At 42.6% G+C, this 18,505-nt stretch overlaps 1 protein-coding gene and 1 long non-coding RNA gene across 5 annotated transcripts in view; both read right to left on the minus strand.

The window, feature by feature from the left end:
• RANBP9 (RAN binding protein 9) overlaps positions 1-5,029 on the minus strand; it is a 39,009-nt gene extending 33,980 nt beyond the window's left edge. For 2 of the 4 annotated variants that reach the window (XM_071451287.1, XM_071451272.1), the window contains exon 1: positions 4,216-5,029. In XM_071451287.1, the coding sequence (XP_071307388.1) occupies positions 4,216-4,678 (463 nt within the window). In that variant the 5' untranslated portion in view covers positions 4,679-5,029. The remainder of the gene's footprint in view (positions 1-4,215) is intronic. The other 2 variants (XM_071451282.1, XM_071451263.1) reach the window with 2 other exon arrangements.
• On the minus strand, positions 1,244-4,202 carry LOC139601930 (uncharacterized). The gene is made up of 2 exons (XR_011683063.1): positions 3,793-4,202; positions 1,244-1,493 (listed from the first exon to the last, which is right to left on the minus strand). It is a non-coding gene; the product is annotated as an uncharacterized lncRNA (long non-coding RNA).
• Positions 5,030-18,505: the final 13,476 nt, after the last annotated feature.

The raw sequence follows: 18,505 nt of genomic DNA on the forward strand, positions 1-18,505 counted from the left end.
ACGGTTTAGTCGAGGACTCAGCAGTACTGAGTTTGTGGTTGGACTCGGTGTTCCTAGAGCTCTTTTGCAAACTAAATGATTCTATAATTCTAAGAAAAAAAACAAATCAAAAGACACAAATTACTAATTTTACTTTAACTTCTTCCCCAGTTAAAAAAAAAGCAAGACATCTCAGAGCTACAAGGCTGTCCAAAACAGGCAAACTGTACTGAATGTACCCTGAGTGTTCTCTGCCAGAAAAAGTGACACCATCCTTGTAACACTGAGTGACAACACAGAACTATTAGTATAGAATCCTCTTCGTTTTCCAACAGGAAATGGAATGCATAGTTTGCACTGAAAAATAGTTTATTTTTGTTTTGCACTACAGGCAGTTCAAAGGCAACTGCACTGTAAATAAATGTCTGGCTAAGATCCCCTGGCCTGTGATACATTAGAAAAAGTTCATGCAATGGCAGCTTAGTCAAAATTGCATAACTTTCTTCAGCTTTTTTGGACAATTGTCGCAAGACTAATTTAAGTGAAGTTTCTATAGGAGTTTCCATTATTTCTGCAACAATTATTTTGTCTGTTTACCTAATTCTGTATATAGTTTCTTCCATGGTTACAAATCCGAGTCTGTTTTTATCTCCTTACACTACATAGTACAGATCACTACCTGCTGGAAACCTAATTTGCCTGTCTAGTGGATCTTTCATATCACATACACCATTTATGAATTCCCTGGCTTTCAACAGGACCCATGTCTTATTTCTGAATCTTTTAGAAATATCTAGGAATATTGTTAAAGATGTCTTGCCTTACTAGCTATGTAATTTTGTGCATGCATTATTTGCAGCATGCACTTATGCTTTCTTTACCACTTACCTACAGCTCAGAGCTGTAAAAATTATAATTAAGTGAAACGACATCCATTTTTTCCTGATACAGTTTTTCATTGTCTCCCTTACAAAGAAACACCACAAACAACAGGTAGTAAGACAGTGTTAGCTTTCTATCAGCTTGCACAGCTAACTGGCAGCAACACAAAAATGTATGTCTGTCCATAGGAAAAACAAAAATACTCTAGATATAGTCTTTCACATATTTACAGTATCACTGATGCCACTGTCTACGTATTTCATATCAAGATTTTAACAAAGCTACCTAACCTGCTAAACAAAAACACCACCCCATTTAAGTTTTCCTTTCCAAGTAACACTACGATTCCAAGAGACAGCACAAAAAAGCACTGACTCTTGGGTTTCGTTTGCCTTAACAAAATTTGAAGAGCTTTTATTCTGATGCTAGACTATACTCCTTTTTTTTAAACCTCCACCATTAGATCAATGCCTGGTTTTGTGGCAGTTTCCATTTCTTAAGCACTCTGTAGGATGCTTGCAAAAATCTTCAGGTCCAGAAATGCAGTACACAAAACATCCCAGCTGCAATGGGTAGAAAGAAAATAGGTAGAAAACATCCGCTGCACTTCATGTTTCCATACAACTTGTCCACTGGTAAGCAGGAAAATAAAAGGAATCTTCAGAAATTACATTGAGAGGACCATCATTCATCTCACAAACCAGTGAAACAAAAATATCACTGTTCACAATACATCAGCACATTAAAATTATTAAGGTATCTATATGAAAAATAACTTTTAAAGTTTTTGCGCTGATTGTTCCTCTCACACATTTTTTCAGTAGTCCAAACACATCCAAAGTGAAGGCAAAGCACTGCTGTTAACACTTTCTGCCTCCTATCAGTCACAGAAGGAAATTACTCCAGAAAAACAGTTCTATAGCCAGAAATCTACAGAGGCAAAAGAGAAAATTTAAGTGTACAGGGTACCTATACTACAGTAATAGAAAAGAGTAAGAATTGCTTTAGGTTACTGGCTTCTTTGGACAGATCTATCTTTTTCCTTGAGTATTTTGGTCAAGAATACAACAGTTCTTTATCCCTGCTCAACATATAATTCATATTTCCTCTCAAAAAAAACATCCAATGTTCTTTCACTACTACTTAGGTAATTTCAGAAGCACTGAAAGTGCCAGTATTAGAAAAGAAGAGACTGTGAGTGCTTTCTTTTGAGATCTGATATGTAAAACACTATTTCACAGTGCTAAGCACATTCCTACTTGCCATCTTCCCTTACTCTCCTCATTGAACCTCCTCGTTTTCTCCCCTTTTATTGTATTCTTAGGGCAGAAGGATCCAGGAGGGAGAAAAGGCAGGAGATGTTCAGCATATTTGCCCTCTGGTTCTCAGGTAGAAATACTCTGATGCCATTCACTGCTTAGCCCAGTTAGCAACTCCAGGTGCCAGGCTGGTAACATAAACATGGAGTTGCCCTAACAGACGCCTGCATTAAATTACCCAGAAGAAAAGATGGGCCAGTTAAGAAGCCATTTACTCCCATCTGCACTTAGGAAAAAGAAAAGCAGACATGTTATATTGGCACCTCTCCTTTTCAAAGTCCTTTGGGCTAACCTAGGAACTCTTCAACCTTCAGCACTTGCCATTGTTTAAGAGCTAGAGTAAAGGTATTTCATTGTTATAACCTACTAACTGTGCTTCATGACTTCTGTAATTTCTTTGAGGTAATGATTTTCCATAACACCGTGGAAAGGAGGTAAGTGAGGAAAAACAGGGATAGCACAAGGAAAGCCTGAAAATATACTTCTGTAATAAAACTGAGGTTCAACCTCCAAATTCTAGCTTATGAGAAAAAGAAGTTGGCCAAAGCAAAACAAACCAGCAGAAGGAGTTGATAGCTACTAAGCTATGATCATCTTAGAAGAAAAAAACACCAAAACCAAACAACTCACTGCCACTAAGCACCAGAAAATACAAAATGTTTCTAAAAATACAAGGTCATAAAACACTGAACAAAAGCCAGGAAATTCAGAGTTGAGTATTAAATTACACATCCTTAAATCACTCGGTGCCTCCCAGAAACCTGCTCTACAGTCATCAAGCTCCTTTATTATCTTTGTACGGTGCATTAAACTTAGCATTTTTAACAGAGTATTTTGTGTGTAATATTAAAACCTCTCTATTTAAAAAAAAAAAAAGTCTCCCAGAGTACATTTAATCCTTTCATGGCAGCCAAATCCTGCCATGTGTTTGTGTTGCCGTTTTCCTCCTCCGATTAAACAGTAACATGTTTATCGAAATTTCCCTTGAATTTCTCCACTGCAAACTCTGAGAAAGGGTAACTGCACGGTTGTTTGTTTCCCCTCCCACTACGTTCATTTGACTACAGACTGACAAAAGATCCAGTTCTTCACAGCCAACTCAGAAGTGGCTTTGAATCCACAACACTTCTACTTTAGGACTTTGGGCCTAGAACACCAGATGTGTCTGTGTTTTTTCAGGTCAGAGTGTAGGCTTATGTTTCCAGGTTTTATGACATTTCATAACAATCAACACAAGTTTTTCTACTAATACCTCTTGCTGATGTTATTTTTTAATACAAAAGCATACTGGTTTTTACCTTTTATTTGAAAATCTGTAACTTTAACTGTGAAACGTCTAGGAAGAAAGTTTTAGTCACCTTTATTAATGTAAGTCCTACTGTCGTTCCTTCCCTCAAATCACTCTGTGCAATAGTTAGGCAAGACTATTACCAGTGACTTTAAAATCATTTTTTTCACAGCTTAAAAATAAACCGTGTTTTTCTCAGTGCTTTCCCCTCCCGTCATTTCCGCGTTCAATAGCTTAACGCTTGCTGCTCTTAACTCCATTTAACCCTTGCTCTTCTCGAGAGGGGGAAAAAAAAAGCAGCCACTTCTTTTTCTCGCTCATTACCATAAACAGGACACGTCATGCCGAGCGTCCTTTATTCTCCTGCCTCCGACCCAAACGTTCCGGCGATACCTGAATCCAGTGGGGAGGAAGTCTCGGAGTTTACATAATGCCCACTCCAGAAGCATAAGGAGGCGGGGGCGGCCCCTTGTGTCCCCCCCCTTTCCCCGCACGGCGACAGAAACGGGGAGGGGGAGGGGAAAGGAGAGAAAAATAAACCTGAAATAAGGGAAAACAAGCCCCTTATCTCCACGCTGCGGGAGGAAATTTAGGGGATCGGAAAACAGGGAAGAAAGAGGGAGAGGAGCGTGTGTTATTTCCTGTTATTGTTACTCCTGTGCCCACTGCCCGACGGAGGGGTCGGGCAGCCCCCGGCCCCTGGGGGGGACCGGGGGTGTCGCGGCGGCCCGGGCCGCCCCTCCTCACCTTTGTAGTGCACCCGCAGGTTGTTCTGCGAGAGGCCGATGTAACTGAATTTGTCCTTCGGGCTCCAGGAGCGGGGCAGCGGCGTCTCCTGCTCGTCCACGGCCGGGTAGAGCCTCTTCAGCCGCCGCTTCAGCTCCTTCTCCTGCTCGTTCAGGGCCGGGTCTCCGTGCGGGAAGGGCGCCGGGGCGCTGGTGCCGCTCCCCGCCGGCAGGCCCAGCGCGGCGCCGGCACCGCCGCCCCCCGCGGCCGCGGGCCCGCTGCTGCCGGCCGTGGCGGCGGCGGGTGGCGGCGGCGCCGCGGTGGCCGGAGGCGGCGGTGGCGGGTGGAGCAGGAGCGCGGCGGCCGGAGCGGGGCCGGGGCTTGCGGCGGCGGAGGGGATCCCCGGCGCCGGCGGGGGAACGGCGGCCGCCAAAGAAAGCTGTGGCGACGGCGGCTGTTGTTGCTGCTGCTGTTGCCCGGACATCCCGGCTCCGGCCTCCTCCTGCTCCTCCGCCGCCACCTCCCGCGGCGGTCGCGACTGTCACCGGACGGGCCCGGGGGCGGAGCGACGGGCAGGCCCGGGGCCGTGCGGAGCGCGGGTCACCCCCACAACCGGAGCGCCTCGGTAGAAGACGGGGGGCGGGGTGGGGGAGGGTTGGCGATGACGGCGGCCGGTGGAGGTGCCCGATGGGAGCGAGGGGCGTCGCGGGGCGCGGCGGGGCCGGGGGCGAGGCGGGCTGAGCAGCGGCGGCGGCGGCGCCGGGCGGAAGCGGGAGGCGGGCGGGGAGCGGGCGCCGCGGCGGCGGGGCTGGCCCGGCCCCCGGCCCCTCCTCCGGTCGGGGGCGCGCCCGGCGCGCACACGCTCCCTCCGGCCCCCGGCGCGCCCCCGCCACCGCGCGCCCCCGCATTAGCTGAGTCCGCGGCCCCGCCCCGCCTCCTCCCCGCGCTCGCGGCGGGGCGGGGCCTCCGCCCCTCGGCGGGCGCGAGGCGCGGAGGGAGGGGAGCGGGGCGGGAGAGGGAGGGATGTGAGGGGTGAGGGCAGGAGGGTTGGTCTGGCGGTACCGACACGGGCCCTTGGGGGTGGTACTGGAGCGATCCGTACGGTCCAGAGCTGCTGTAGGGCTCTCTGGCGTGACCCGGACCTGTCGCGACTTTTTCTCCAGGAGGAATTCTGCGCGATCCCCCGAGAGTGGTGGGGAAAGGGATACTCACCCTCAGTGGCTTACTGAAGGGTGTTGCTGCCGAGGGCCAGCCAAGTGGTGACTGTCCCCTCGTCATGAAATTGTCGTGGAATCAGAATATGCCGCTGGAGAGCTTTGTCCAAATGTGTCTTCAACTCTGCCAGGCTTGGTGGTGTGACCACTTCCGTGGGGAGCCTGTTTCAGTGCTCAACCCTCTGGGTGAAGAATGTTTTCCTGATCTCTACCCTAAACCTGCCCCAACACAGCTTCATGCTGTTTCCTCGAGTCCTGTCACTGACATTACAGTCAATGATAATTCTCTTCTCAGTGTTGACTTGGGTACATCAGACCTGTTGAAAAGTTTTCTGGTGTACCCCAGACCTGCTGAAAGGTTTTTTCTGGGACAAAGTCAAGCTGACCCTTAGAGGGGTAATGGGGACACACATTAACCCTCAGTGCGTTAATGACCAGTTCAAAAGGATTGACTAACCAGAGTGAGTCCAACGGGGATTGTCTCTTCCTGATGAAATTAAACAGTTGTAATGCCGACCCTTTTCCTCCTGGTATGACCTGGGCTTGTAATAGCTGCCGTGACCCACAAGCAGTGCTGGATCAAATGACAATTCTTATAAAAGAACATAAACTATGCACATAGACCCATGTGTATATACACATGCATATATATATATATACACACACACATATGTAAACACCAGCCACTCAGTGTCATTTCCGCTGAGTGGAATTATAGTCCACTCCAAGTGATCTATTAACAAGAACCTCAGTTACCCTGCCTTCAGGTGCGGGTCATGACATTGAGTTGGAGAAGAAGGAGAAGGTGGCATGGCAGCAGGCTCTGCCACCATTGGGAATGATTTGGGATGGCAGCTAGGGAAAATGGAGACAGGCTGGTGTGTGCCACCAAGGAGGCTCTGCCTCCTGACAGGCACAACATGGGTCTGCTGCCTTGTGTCCAATACTGCAGCTGCCATGGGGAAATGCCACAGAGAGCATTTCGCAGAGATGGGAAAGCTTGGGAATGCCTCAGGAAGACAGGAGGAGCAGCGCAGTGTTTCTGAGGGGGTTTTGTTTGGGGCCTGTTTTCTTTTGGTTTGTGTGTTGCAGGGTGGTTTTGTTTGTGCTTAATGTTGTTGGTTATTCAGTGGTTGCCTGCACTAACATATTCACATGGCAGCAGTGAAAGAGAAATGGTTTACTGATTGGCAAACTTGCCTTGGAAAACATTAGGAAAAGAAGGAATGTTACTGGCAAATCTAGAACTTGTGTCCAGTTCAGGGCTCCTCAGTACAAGAAAAACAAGGAGTTCTGGAGAGGGTTCAGCAGAGGCCACAAAGATGATGAGGGGTCTGGACCATCTCTCTTATGAGGAGAAGCTGAGGGAGCTGGGCCTGTTTAGTCTGGAGAAGAAAAGACTGAGAGAGCATCTCATTAATGCATATAAATATCTCAAAGGTGGGTGTCAAGAGCATGGACTCTTTTCAATGGTGCCCAGCAACAGGACGAGGAGCAGTGCCTATAAATTAAAACAGAAGTTTCACCTGACCATGAGGAAGAAGTTTACATCAAGAGTGGCAGAGCACTGAATGGACTGCCTGGGGAAGCTGTGGAGTCTACCTCTCTGGAGACATTCCAAACACACCTGGATGTGTTTGTGTCACTTCCTCTAGGTGACCCTGTCTTGGCAACAAAGTTGGACTGGATGATCTCTTCCAACCCTAAAAATTTTGTGATTCTCTGAACCTGAAATGTTGATCACTTCGCAAACCCTTTTCCAGCTGCCAGCATATTGGAGTACAGGCACAGCAGCAGGAAACAGAGGAGGTTAATTATGCTTCATCTGTGTGAAATGGTATGTGAGGTAATGGAGCTGTGACACTCACGAAGGCTTATATGAAGCTAAACATTTCTCACCTATAGTTACCAAAATATCCTGTCACATGCAACTGCTTGGTGATGTCTAATAGCATTTATGGCTGGACAAATTGCAGTTATCTAAAAATACCTATCAGGAGGAGCTGCAAACTGTACAAGAGTAGAAGTGCCTAGGATGGATGTTGAAACACAAGCTAGACCATGCCTGAGGTCAATTACCCTGGCACTGTAGGCTATTTCCCACTATATATAAGTTTGCTTTCTAATATTTAGATGTTGTTGTAAACCGTGAAGCTTAGTTGTTTACATTTTTATTAAAAATACAGTATTTGGCTAACAATAGACATTGGGAGATACATTTGTTATGTTCCTAAGTGTAGATGCATCTTAAGTTTTTTATGATTGTCAATAAATCTTCTGCCATATCTGCTTCCTCAGTTGTGTCTCACTTTTAGCATTTGTGCCAAAATGCTTCATGCCACCCATTTGAGATTAACACCATGAGGTTCCTGTTTCTTGAACAGTAAGACAGGAGAGCAGATGTTTGTGCACTTACTTCTTGACATTATTCGCTACTTTGCTACTCTGGTTGCTTTTATCACATCTTTTGCCATCTTTCAAGGATAAATAATCCAAGTGTAACAAAGCATTGTTTTTTATAAAAGTCTTTTCTCCAAACTATGCACCTAGACAAACACATTCACATGACTTTTTCTGAGTGAGGATAGACTGCACACTATGCCAGAGGTTTTGTAGAGAATTCTAATAATTGGTGTTAACCAGTATGTTACTTATCCCTCCTGTGTTCTACTAACTTGTTTTCTGACTACAGCTTTGTGAGGACTAGTAATAGCAAATAGATATTTACATAAATGCCCAGTTTACTTTCCAGTTTAGTATAAATGAATGGGAGCTTGTCAGATTTAGAAGCGGCACTCGCATCCCTCCCTAACGTGTGTTGTTTTGCATTTTCAGTATTGAATTTAATTCACCATTACATGGTGCATTCTGTTTCATTAGCACTTCCTCATCATCACAGTCCCCTCTTGTCTTGCTTAGCTGAAATAATTATGACAGCTGCAAATGTTGCCATCTCACAATACAGCCCTCTTTCTAGATCAGTGGTAAATACAGCAGCAATATGAGACTTGCTGCAGAGCCCCAAAGCTGGCTGGTGTTAACCTTCCACCATCACAGAAACTTGCAGTTCAATTCTGCTTTGTTTTCCATCTCCAGTTTTTGAACCATGATTGTACTTTTCTTTTTGCCCAGGGATTACTTACCTGCTTGAGTCCTCTCTGGCTTAGAGGTTTAATCAAAGGCCTTTTGAAACACTGTAAAACATTGGCTAGTCCACCAAAAGCTCTTTTTTTGGGGGGGGGGTGGTTTCTTCTTTTGATACTTTCAAAGAGTTTCAAAGGATCAGCTAGAGATGATTTAGCTTTGCAGAAAGCTATGCCCCCCTTTTGTTAGGTCTAATTCTGACATTTAAATGCAAACATTCTCTTCTGTATGCTTGGTTTTCATTTATGTTTACTTTACGGGACCATTTCTATCCAGGAAAAAGTGATCCAAGCATTCTAGGCACTGAGGGTATTTGTTTGGCCTCTCGTTGAGCCTATCAACAGGGAGTCAACATGTGGAACATGTGTTTTAAAGTGAGTGCAGGTGATCACTCCCTCAGTCCAGGAGCCATATCCTCCGGGCAGATGTGCTATGTGGGCATCACCTCACTGTCAGTACACCCATTGCTCTCCTTGGGGAATCCAGAGCCAGAGGAGAGGGGAGAGAAACCCTGGCTGACACCCTTCAGGCAGCACCAGTAAGAATGAAACTGTCCTGATGGCACAAACACATCTTCTCACAGCAGAGCTTTGTGCACGGCCTCGATGTTGCAGAGGTTAATTTAGCTCCTGGATCCTGTGTTGGCTGCTCTCTGTGTTTTCATTAAGAGTGAGTAAGTGGGCTAGGGCCATCTGTGCCAGTGATGCTGATAGCATTCTGGCTGTCATCAAGAAACAGAGGCAGGATTCTCCTTGGGAGTCTATTTCTGTATGTGTCCTTTGTCCCTGCTGTAGGACCAAGCCTCCTAGCTGCACATGAATTTAGTGCTTGTGCTGTGGCTGCCAGCCTGACACATTTCCAGCCACTTCTCTGAAATTTAATATCTCCCGTTTGTAGTGATGGTAACTGTTTGCTGTTCTTTGTTTAGTATTCCTCCCAGTTAAGCTTTTCCAGTGCGTAGTTTCTTTGTAACTGTTGTGGAATTAATTTTCCTGCTTCTAGAAGCTGCTTGGAAATCAGCAGTGTGTTATTTATTATTGTGCCTACTGAGCTGATTTACTGATCCTAGCAAGAAAAGAAAACCACTAAGAAGTAGGCAATGATATTTGAACAGTATGAAGGATAGATCTCTTTAAGCTACCTGAGCCCTTTTCTCCTTTTTAGCCCTGCTGATTTAATTGCTTATGTATAGGATGAACTGACAAATGGAAGACTTGCCAAAATGAATCACATATGAATTATAGGCCATCATCACCTATTAACTTTGTTGAATCAAATGGTAATCCATTTGCAATTTAAGTATTACTATATTGCTGCTCATGGTGCTTCTGCTTTGATAAAGCTGAGCAATCTGCTAATAGAAATAGTTTTGTTGTATGACTCAACTATGCCTGTGCTATCTTAGAGCAAAAGTGATTAGAAATCTCACTTGTTTGCCAATGCTTCGGTTGTGGTATTTATATATCTATACAATATATCGGGAGAGCTATAGATAGATAAATATCTATATTTAGTTAGTTTTGGTACTTGAACATCAGCATGTATACACAGCGGGATCAGGCTTGTTCTCTTTATTCTGTTCTTACCTTTCTGGTCTGTACATGAGCACTGTGACCTACAGGCACACCAAGTTTTATAGAAGTATGATTCACTCTTTATACAAAATCTCACCAAATTTAATCCCTGCAGTCCAATTTTTCTTTTATTATTTCTTTGCGTTTTGTTAATGAGTTTAGAGAGTTTATTCGTAGCTAACTTTATGCTCTTCTTCCAAATAACTATTCACATGTCTTTACCATATCCTCTTTCCACACTGAAGAACAATTATTCTGGATCATTTTCTGGTGCATAGATTTGTGGGTTTTTTACTTAATATTAAAAGTCAGTTTAAGGAGAACTGAAAATCTGTTCACTGGAATAGCTCATAAATAGAAGATTTTATAGTCTCCGCTGCCTGGGTTACTGTACAAGCATCATATTCCAACTAAAATCTCAAAATGTGCACAAAAATAAAATGCCCTCCATGCCGAATAGAATGTTTTTTATTCACAACAGAAATTTATGTGGGGGCAGGATAGAAAATATGATGAGACACATTGGCTTATTCCCTTTGTGAAAGCAGATATCAAACTATAGCACTAGTATAGAATCATTTGAGAAGTGATTCTCAGCTAGAAGGACAAGATCCATTTCTGAGTCATCATGAATTTCTGCCGAGGGTGGAAGCAAGTTGGCATGATTTAAATGTTGAAATATAAGGAAAACTATTGAAGGGTGACTAAAAAAAAAAACCCACAGCAGCCAGATTTTCTATGGGAAAAGAGTTTGTTTGGCCAGATCAGCCAGAATTAAAAAATCCTGTTGTGGTGTGTAACCAAGGCTGAAGGACAGGAGGAGATGAAATGAAAGAAGTGAAGAGCTCACCACATGGCCTTCTTGGACTAATGGATGGAAACACTCTGCACTCCATTTTGTCTTACCCTGGCTGGGCACATCAGCAGGCTGACTCCTGCATGTGCCTGGAGCAATTCCAGCACCCTTTTTGCTAGTGGGGGGCAGGTGGGTCACAAAACTGCTGAGTTTGGAAACTACTCTGTGGCCAGGCACCATAAGACACCCTCTCTGTGATGTTTAGGATGGAAATTTAAGAGTTACATGCTTTTGGTAAACAATTTAAAGTTCCCCTGGCAAACCAGGCAGTGTTTTGTTTCCAGCCTGTGCATTGGTAGGGTGCCCATTACCATAGATGAGCAAGCTCAAAGACTGCAGGCTTTCAGAAACACATGGGATGTGTCAAGCTGACCCACTTCTTGAAAGCCAGGCCAGGCCTTTGTGAAATGTCCTGTACTTGTTGGATGTTAGGATGTCAAGAATGTTTAAGTCTCCACTGACGTGATAATTATTGTTATGGTGTTTATAGAGGTGGGAGGGCCCTAAGGGAAAGGCGGCCAAAAAGAAGAATCAGGAAGTGAGATGAATAAGGCTTCAGGAATTGCGCACAGATAGAGTTTTGTCTTGCTTTTCTCTTTAGCTCACTTGACTCTTCAGTAAAAGAGATGCTTACATATGAGAAACTATTTTTTTCCTCTCTGCATCTGTCACGCATACAAATTTAAATGCTCCACATGTTAATTTAGTGGCAAAAGTAGATTTTAAATGGACTTTAGTGATGTGAAATTGTCAGGTGAAAACACAGTGTTCTAATAATCTTCAGCTATTGTAGCTGCTCCCACTCCTACCAATCTGTAGTTTGTCTCTTTCATCTGTTCTAGGGAAACAAGCATTGAATCCTGAATATCTGCTGAAATCTGAAATCCTGAATATCTGCTGCGCTTTTTAGACTGTAGGATTATATTGTACATGACCAATCACTATTTTATGATTTATGGAATATGTTAAATATACAAGAAACATGTAGCATGTACAGACAGTTGCCTTCTTTTATTTCAGAAGTAAAAAACCCATGTGTCTACAAAGCACATTGTCTGACAAAATGCAAAGTATTTTTCTGACTTTGTTCAGTCATAGTAACCTTGGAGAATACTTGCATGACAGAGCAATTAAAATATTTCAAACAAGGTCATGATTTTGCAGGTGATTGTTTTTAAGATTAGCTTGCCATTATGTATGCTGTCATGATTGCAGTGTATATGCTCAGAAGCTTGGAGGAAGAATAGCTTCCTGTTCCAGTACATATTATTATTATTATGATCAGCAATTATTGTTGTTTGCCAAGCCAGACCTATGCTAACCTCTGTCATCAACAATATTGTTTAATCAGCTTGAAAATTACTAAATCTTATCTACTTGCCAGCTTCTTTTATCTTACCTTATGAACTTACCTGTGTGAGGATATTATGGAATATGATATAAAAATATTCAGTCTATAAAAACCACAGTATCATCACTGATTTGTCACAGCTGCATGGCACTGCCTCCCTTTGAAGTCTCTCAGTAATAATTCCTTTCGAGGAATCAAAAAGTTGAGAAAATCTGAGGGATGATCTGACCTCCTGTCCCCTCCATGGCTGGACCTGCTATGCCATGAGCATTCCTGACAGGCGCTTGCTTAAACTCTTCATTAAACCTCCTGTGACTGAGACACTAACAAGTTTCTCTTGTGTTTTGACTAGCAGCAATGCTTGAGTGGTTTGAAAATACATATTTAATTTGGATAATCTGTAAACGAAGTGGAATACAAGCACTTCTGTTGCTTTAAATTTTTTTCAACTGTTTTTTTTTTTTAAACATAGAATTTAAATTTTGATCCAGATTTACATTGCCACAGTGAGTGTTCAAAACTCATGAGTCAATGCCCACCCACAAATGAAGCTGGCTTAAAAGCCCATTTTCTTAAAAATAAGACTTTTAGAGAAGATAGGTAGGCGGTTGGTTATTTGCCATCTGTTTTATGAGTTTTTAGGAGACTTTCTTTTCATATTTACAAGTTTTGTGGTACAGAAAATTAAAAACTTGCTTAAAAAATAGAAAAGGTAGGATTCTTACTGCAGTCTCTTGACTTTGACCCCAGAACAAAAAAGTGTTGAAGGATTTGCAATGAAATAATAAAAATCAGCAACCCTTAATTTGACCTGACAGTGTTCTCCTCGGTGCTACAGCTTTGTAGAGAAACAAACAGTAATCTGTATATATAGGTCCCCTCACATTTAATATATTTGGCATATTTTGAGAAAGGCTGAGGAAAAATGTGGAGTGCAAATCCTTTCCATCTCAAAAAGCTCTCCATTGTATATTGCTATCTGCAGTTTTACTTTTCTCCTTCTTAAGGTAATTAATGCATAATAAGGCTTTCTAATAGGCAAATACTGTCTGTACTCCTGGGTCTTAATAAGTTAAGCCTCGTGGTAGAGAGGAATTTATTTTAAAACATAGAGTTTGCAGTAAAATAACAATTCAGTGTTTTCATGGATTTGTCACATTTGGCTTCTTCTTGGTAATTAAAGGAACTTTTCAATAAACAAGCAGTTTACTTAATTTTAATGGTCTGTTCTAGGTTAAACTTGCTTGTTAGAGCCTCCTTATTTCTTCTAGTGAATATATTGTGCCCTTGTGTTAGAGAGTCCTTATTTCTTCTAGAGAATATGTTACCTTGCTGATGTGCCAAACAACTTTAACCAAACTCTGTGAATGCAAAGACCTCCTTTTGTGCAGCACCTTGCACTCGGCTGGCAGGCTTGGTGAGAGCAGCTCGCGAGTTTCCTGGAGTGCTGTATTAAATTCATATGCTCCGTAGCGTTCATCCCTGGCTCTGAACCCACCCTTCCAAAGGTGCAATCTGTAGGAGGCCCAGTGCTGTAGAGAAGGCCAGCCCCTCCAACACTAATAGCAGAAGTTGTATTGGAGAACCAGCTCATTAGTGAGAGTGAGGCAAATCTCATATTAAAATCATGTCATTGGGTTAGTTAAGTTTGATTTTTCTTGTTTGCAACAACCTTAGGGTCCATGCTGAAATGAAGAGCCTGAAAGTACGTTTTCAAAAGTTGTTGCCATACTGCAGAAAGGTACAAACTGGTGCATAAAGAGACGCGTTTCAGTTTTTGATTGCCATAAGGTTTCTGGGCCACCCAGGCCTCTTAGCCAGTGAGTGACACACTGTGGGAGTGCACCAGGAACCACCAAGCACTACAGTTTCTCTCTGTGCAAGGTTTGTACCAATCATGGATCAGCTGGTCGTGAAATTTACTGGGAAAAAATGTAGTACTCCCAGTAAGAGTGATCTGTGTCAGTACCAGAAGCATGAATCACTTCACTGACCAATACATTGAGCTTCTTACCTAACTTCTCACCTTAGCTGTGTCAGCATTTAATGGAGAAAGAAAGGTGCTTGGAAACATCCCTCCCATTCCAGCACATTTGACAAAAACATATGACCAAGTTCCAGATTAATCAAGCATTCTTTGTTCTTAAAAAAGTTATATGTGATCATACAAATTAAGACTACCAGGATGCAAGTGCATTCAGAAAGAATTAAAGCTGCAAGGCGTCATCCAAATTATCATGTTTCTAATTATTATGGATGCTTGACTTTGAAACCTTTATAATGTCTTACAATATTTTTACAGGCATGAGATATTATGTTAAACTCACTGTATGGTAAATTTTAATCTATGTCCTTTTAAATAGTATAATTTGGAGGGAAAGGAGGAGGTTTTTGCTCTTAGTGATTTCTTGTAGTACATATTTGGCTTCTAGAGACAGGGTATTATCTAAACCATGCTTTTACTGTCCAAATCCTCTGCCTGCAGCATAAAGCCCTTTATTTGATGCAATTCAGCACAAGGGTCTATACCTGGCCCCTGTGGGTCCCTTAGGAGCCCTTTGGTGCCACCCAGCACCCTGATCACCACAAAGCCCAGCTGTGCCATAGCCCAGCCTGGCACACAGGTGGCCCTGGACACACAGTGACCGTGGCTATGGGCAAGCTTGCTGTCCCTCCACCCTGCCCAAGTTTTGTGTCTGAGCAAGGAGAACAGGAGATAGCATTGGCAAAAATGCTGAAGAGGTGGGGACAAAAGCTGCTGAAGATGCAATGCAGATGAAGTGAGATGTGACTCAGTGGCATGTCATCCTTGGCTCATAGGAAGAGGTGAGACAAAAGCTTGGGCAAGAGGAAATACACTTGGAAAATTAAACACTTTATGAGAAAAATAGCATCTTCCTGATGTCTCAATTTTCACAGCTCATCCAGGAATTTCTGTATGTATTATCAGACATTAATGCTGGCCCTGATTCTGGTGACTGTCCCTCATCAATAGAATAAGATTTGACCTTTTGCAGACTTGCTACTTCTTTGCAGCATTATCTCTCTGCCCTCCAAACCTCAGTCTGTTTTCTGCATTGAACTTTCCTGCTATGTATCTTTTAAGCTCTTTTTATGCAGAAGTAAAATTTCCTTGTGGGCAGAGATGCTTATTTGTCTGTTATAATTTATCTACTGTATGGGAATCATGAAGTTATATAAACCAGCAATACTATTAATAGCAGAGAAGGCAGCAACTTCTCTTTCAAACTTTTAATACAAGTTCTCTGTCAACTTAAATGGAAGCACAATCCATAAAGTGGCACAGTCTTGTGTACAGGAATGTTGAACCACAGTGAAAAATGTAGGAAAAGGAAGTATTATAACCATGTCTACTCACAGAGAATATAAAGGCAGCCACACAAATCTTTTGAATGTTCCTTGGTCAGGTGTGTGCTTTCAGCTCGGTATTGGCTCAGGTGGGATTAATGTGAACTGGAGAACAAACCCAGCCAACGTTGTTGGAGCAACAGGGCAGGAAAAGTTTAGGGCAGCCCCCTGCTGTAACAAGAAACCGACTGCTCCTCGTTAATGAACTGCAAGTGACAACTGTGTGTGAAAGCAGCAGTGCAGAATTGGCCAGCGAGAAGTGCCAAGTGATGGATATCTGAGCTTGTGTTCTCTGGCTCTGGAAACCAAGGGTTCTCTGCATTTCTGAAGAAATGAATGCTAATGATTACACATCCAACAACATCTTTTAAAGGGGTGTCATGAAGATGGGCATCAACGCTGCTGGAAAGATAGTTCTACTTCCTTTTAATATGGATCCTAAAATCAGGGGAAGGTGGGAAGAGGAGAAAGGTCTTTGTGCCACTGGAGTTAACCATGTATTTTATCAAAATCTTGTACAGTTTCTGAGCCGGTATAGGAATGAACTTTAATTTTTAACTGAGAAGAAAGGACTGTACAGGTCCAGTGCTTGATTGAACTTTAAAAGCATGGTAAGAAGGAGCCAGGTGTCTACTACTGTATTGAAGTTAACTACATTGCTGGATTAACAAGGCCAGAACTGCTATTCTATTTATTTACTTATCATTAAGTGATAGAACATTCTCTTCCACATCCTGAAGGTCATTAGCACAGTATATTTATTTTGGCTCCTTAATGATGTCGAACATCCAGTACTGTGCCTTTTACAAACACATACATGAAAGAAATTCACTAAATCATTCTCCTTCAGTGCTGCCAAGAACACAACAAAGTGTAACCAGGCTGCATATGGTTTGACTGTGGTAAAATGTCTGTGCCCTGCATACACTGCAGGTGTAGTTCTACTGGAAGAAATATCCCAAGTAGGTTTCAAGGGTTCGATAACATCCTCTTGGAGGAACTTGAGTGCCTGGTAGAAGAGATGTCCTCAGCTGACTCCAGTTTGATTCCTCTCTCTCACATCCTGTGTCTTAGATGAGAGTTACATTCATTGTTGTGGTGCACTATTCTGATCCACTAATATGTTTACCTCCCACAGTTATGAAGTAGTAAGGAGGACAATTTAACCAACTGTACTTTAGTTACAAAATCAACAGATGCATGACTTGACTTTGGCACTGCAAGATGATACACTTAAAATAAACATCAAAATAATACTGCTGAGTTTTGCCTTTGTTTACTAGGACTCAGATGATGGAAAAATCATCGACTGTAATACTGCAAAAATCCCTGACCAGCAGCTCCAAAACAACAGTCCTAGTTCCTGATCATCCAGTCTCACTTGTATTAGTAGGATTTTGAACTCCCTTGGATTCTCATTGGTAAATCAAGCTTCACAATGGTGCTTGGTGTATCAGGTATCAAAGCCAGGGCCCCGTCTCCGAGCAGGAATGGAGAGCTTTTCTAGGAAGGGTCATGCAGTGTTTGAATTATGCCATGTGTAAATGAGGAAATAAAGATGAGGTTACAAAGAAAAGGCAAGTCAGGGGTAATCTGGCTAATATCCCTCTTTGGGGGGATTTTTTTGATACAGAGTTGAACTCCAAAAGTGAACTTAAGAGATAAGATATGCTTATTACTGGACAAGACAATTACAGGATCGTGACTGTGTATGTTATAAAAAACCTTTCCAGTAGCTGATGTCTGTAAGAAAATGTATTTAGTACTAATTTACTATTTTTTTTTAAGAGAAGATTATGCAAAAGAGTGAAAGAGGAAACATCTTTTAAAATTAACTGATGCATCTCTAGCCAAATTACTTGGCTGTTGCACTTGAATCTCTTTAGAGACTCCTCAATCTGAGGACCTGAAAGTTACTGGAAGACAAATTTAATCTCGCTGTTGGGCACTTTTTTAAATAGGTAGAGACACTTTCCTAATTTGACAGACCTTCTGTGTGGAGTTAAGTGAACTCTCAGGCTGGACTGGAAAGTAAGTGTCACAGTGAGGCTTTTAAATGTAAGCAGCTCTTCCCTGCCATGTCCTGAGGCTGCTGCAATTCAAGCAGCATCCCTGCCTGGCTGGGCCAAGCACATGCATAGTTACAGGTATGATAAATTTTGTATTTGTTCCCACAGAGGCCACCTTAAGAAAAAAATTCAAAACAATGAGCAAAGTCTGCATTGCTTGTACATGTTCCAAATAGGTCACAAACATCTAATTTAAAAGCTTGTCTCTATTACTGTTGTGCCTTTTTTAAAACAGGCCGAGGAACAGAAACATTCAGTGATCATCTGTTTCTGCCAGTTCTGTCGTAAGTTTATAAGCACTTTGACAGGTGCTCTTCATGTTTTTATCTGCTAAAAACAAAACAAAGCAAAGGAAAATTCTGCACATAAGTCTGCTACATCAGTGAAACCATTGCTGTAAACAGGGACTGTAAACTATACAGTACTTTATCTGTAGAACTCCATGTGATTTCAGAAAGGGTTATTACACTTCCTGCTGGGAAAACAGTGGTGAAGAGGTGCAGAAACTTGGCCAGAACTCACCCAGCTGGACAATGTTAAAACTGTGAATAAATCCCAGGACTAATTCTTTATCCTAGAAGCTGCCTCAAAATAAATAATGCAGAGAATTGTGCAATGAAGAGTGCTCTCAGGAACAATGGCAGAACACAAGATGAAAATATATATAACCAACTGAAATACTGTGAAGTGATTGGATTCAAGACAAGAAAATAGCTACAGAAGTATGTGTGAGA

The sequence above is a fragment of the Agelaius tricolor genome, unplaced genomic scaffold (genome assembly GCF_023055355.1).
Source record: "Agelaius tricolor isolate 1412-34295 unplaced genomic scaffold, bAgeTri1.0.p SCAF_2, whole genome shotgun sequence".
Classification (NCBI taxonomy): domain Eukaryota; kingdom Metazoa; phylum Chordata; class Aves; order Passeriformes; family Icteridae; genus Agelaius; species Agelaius tricolor.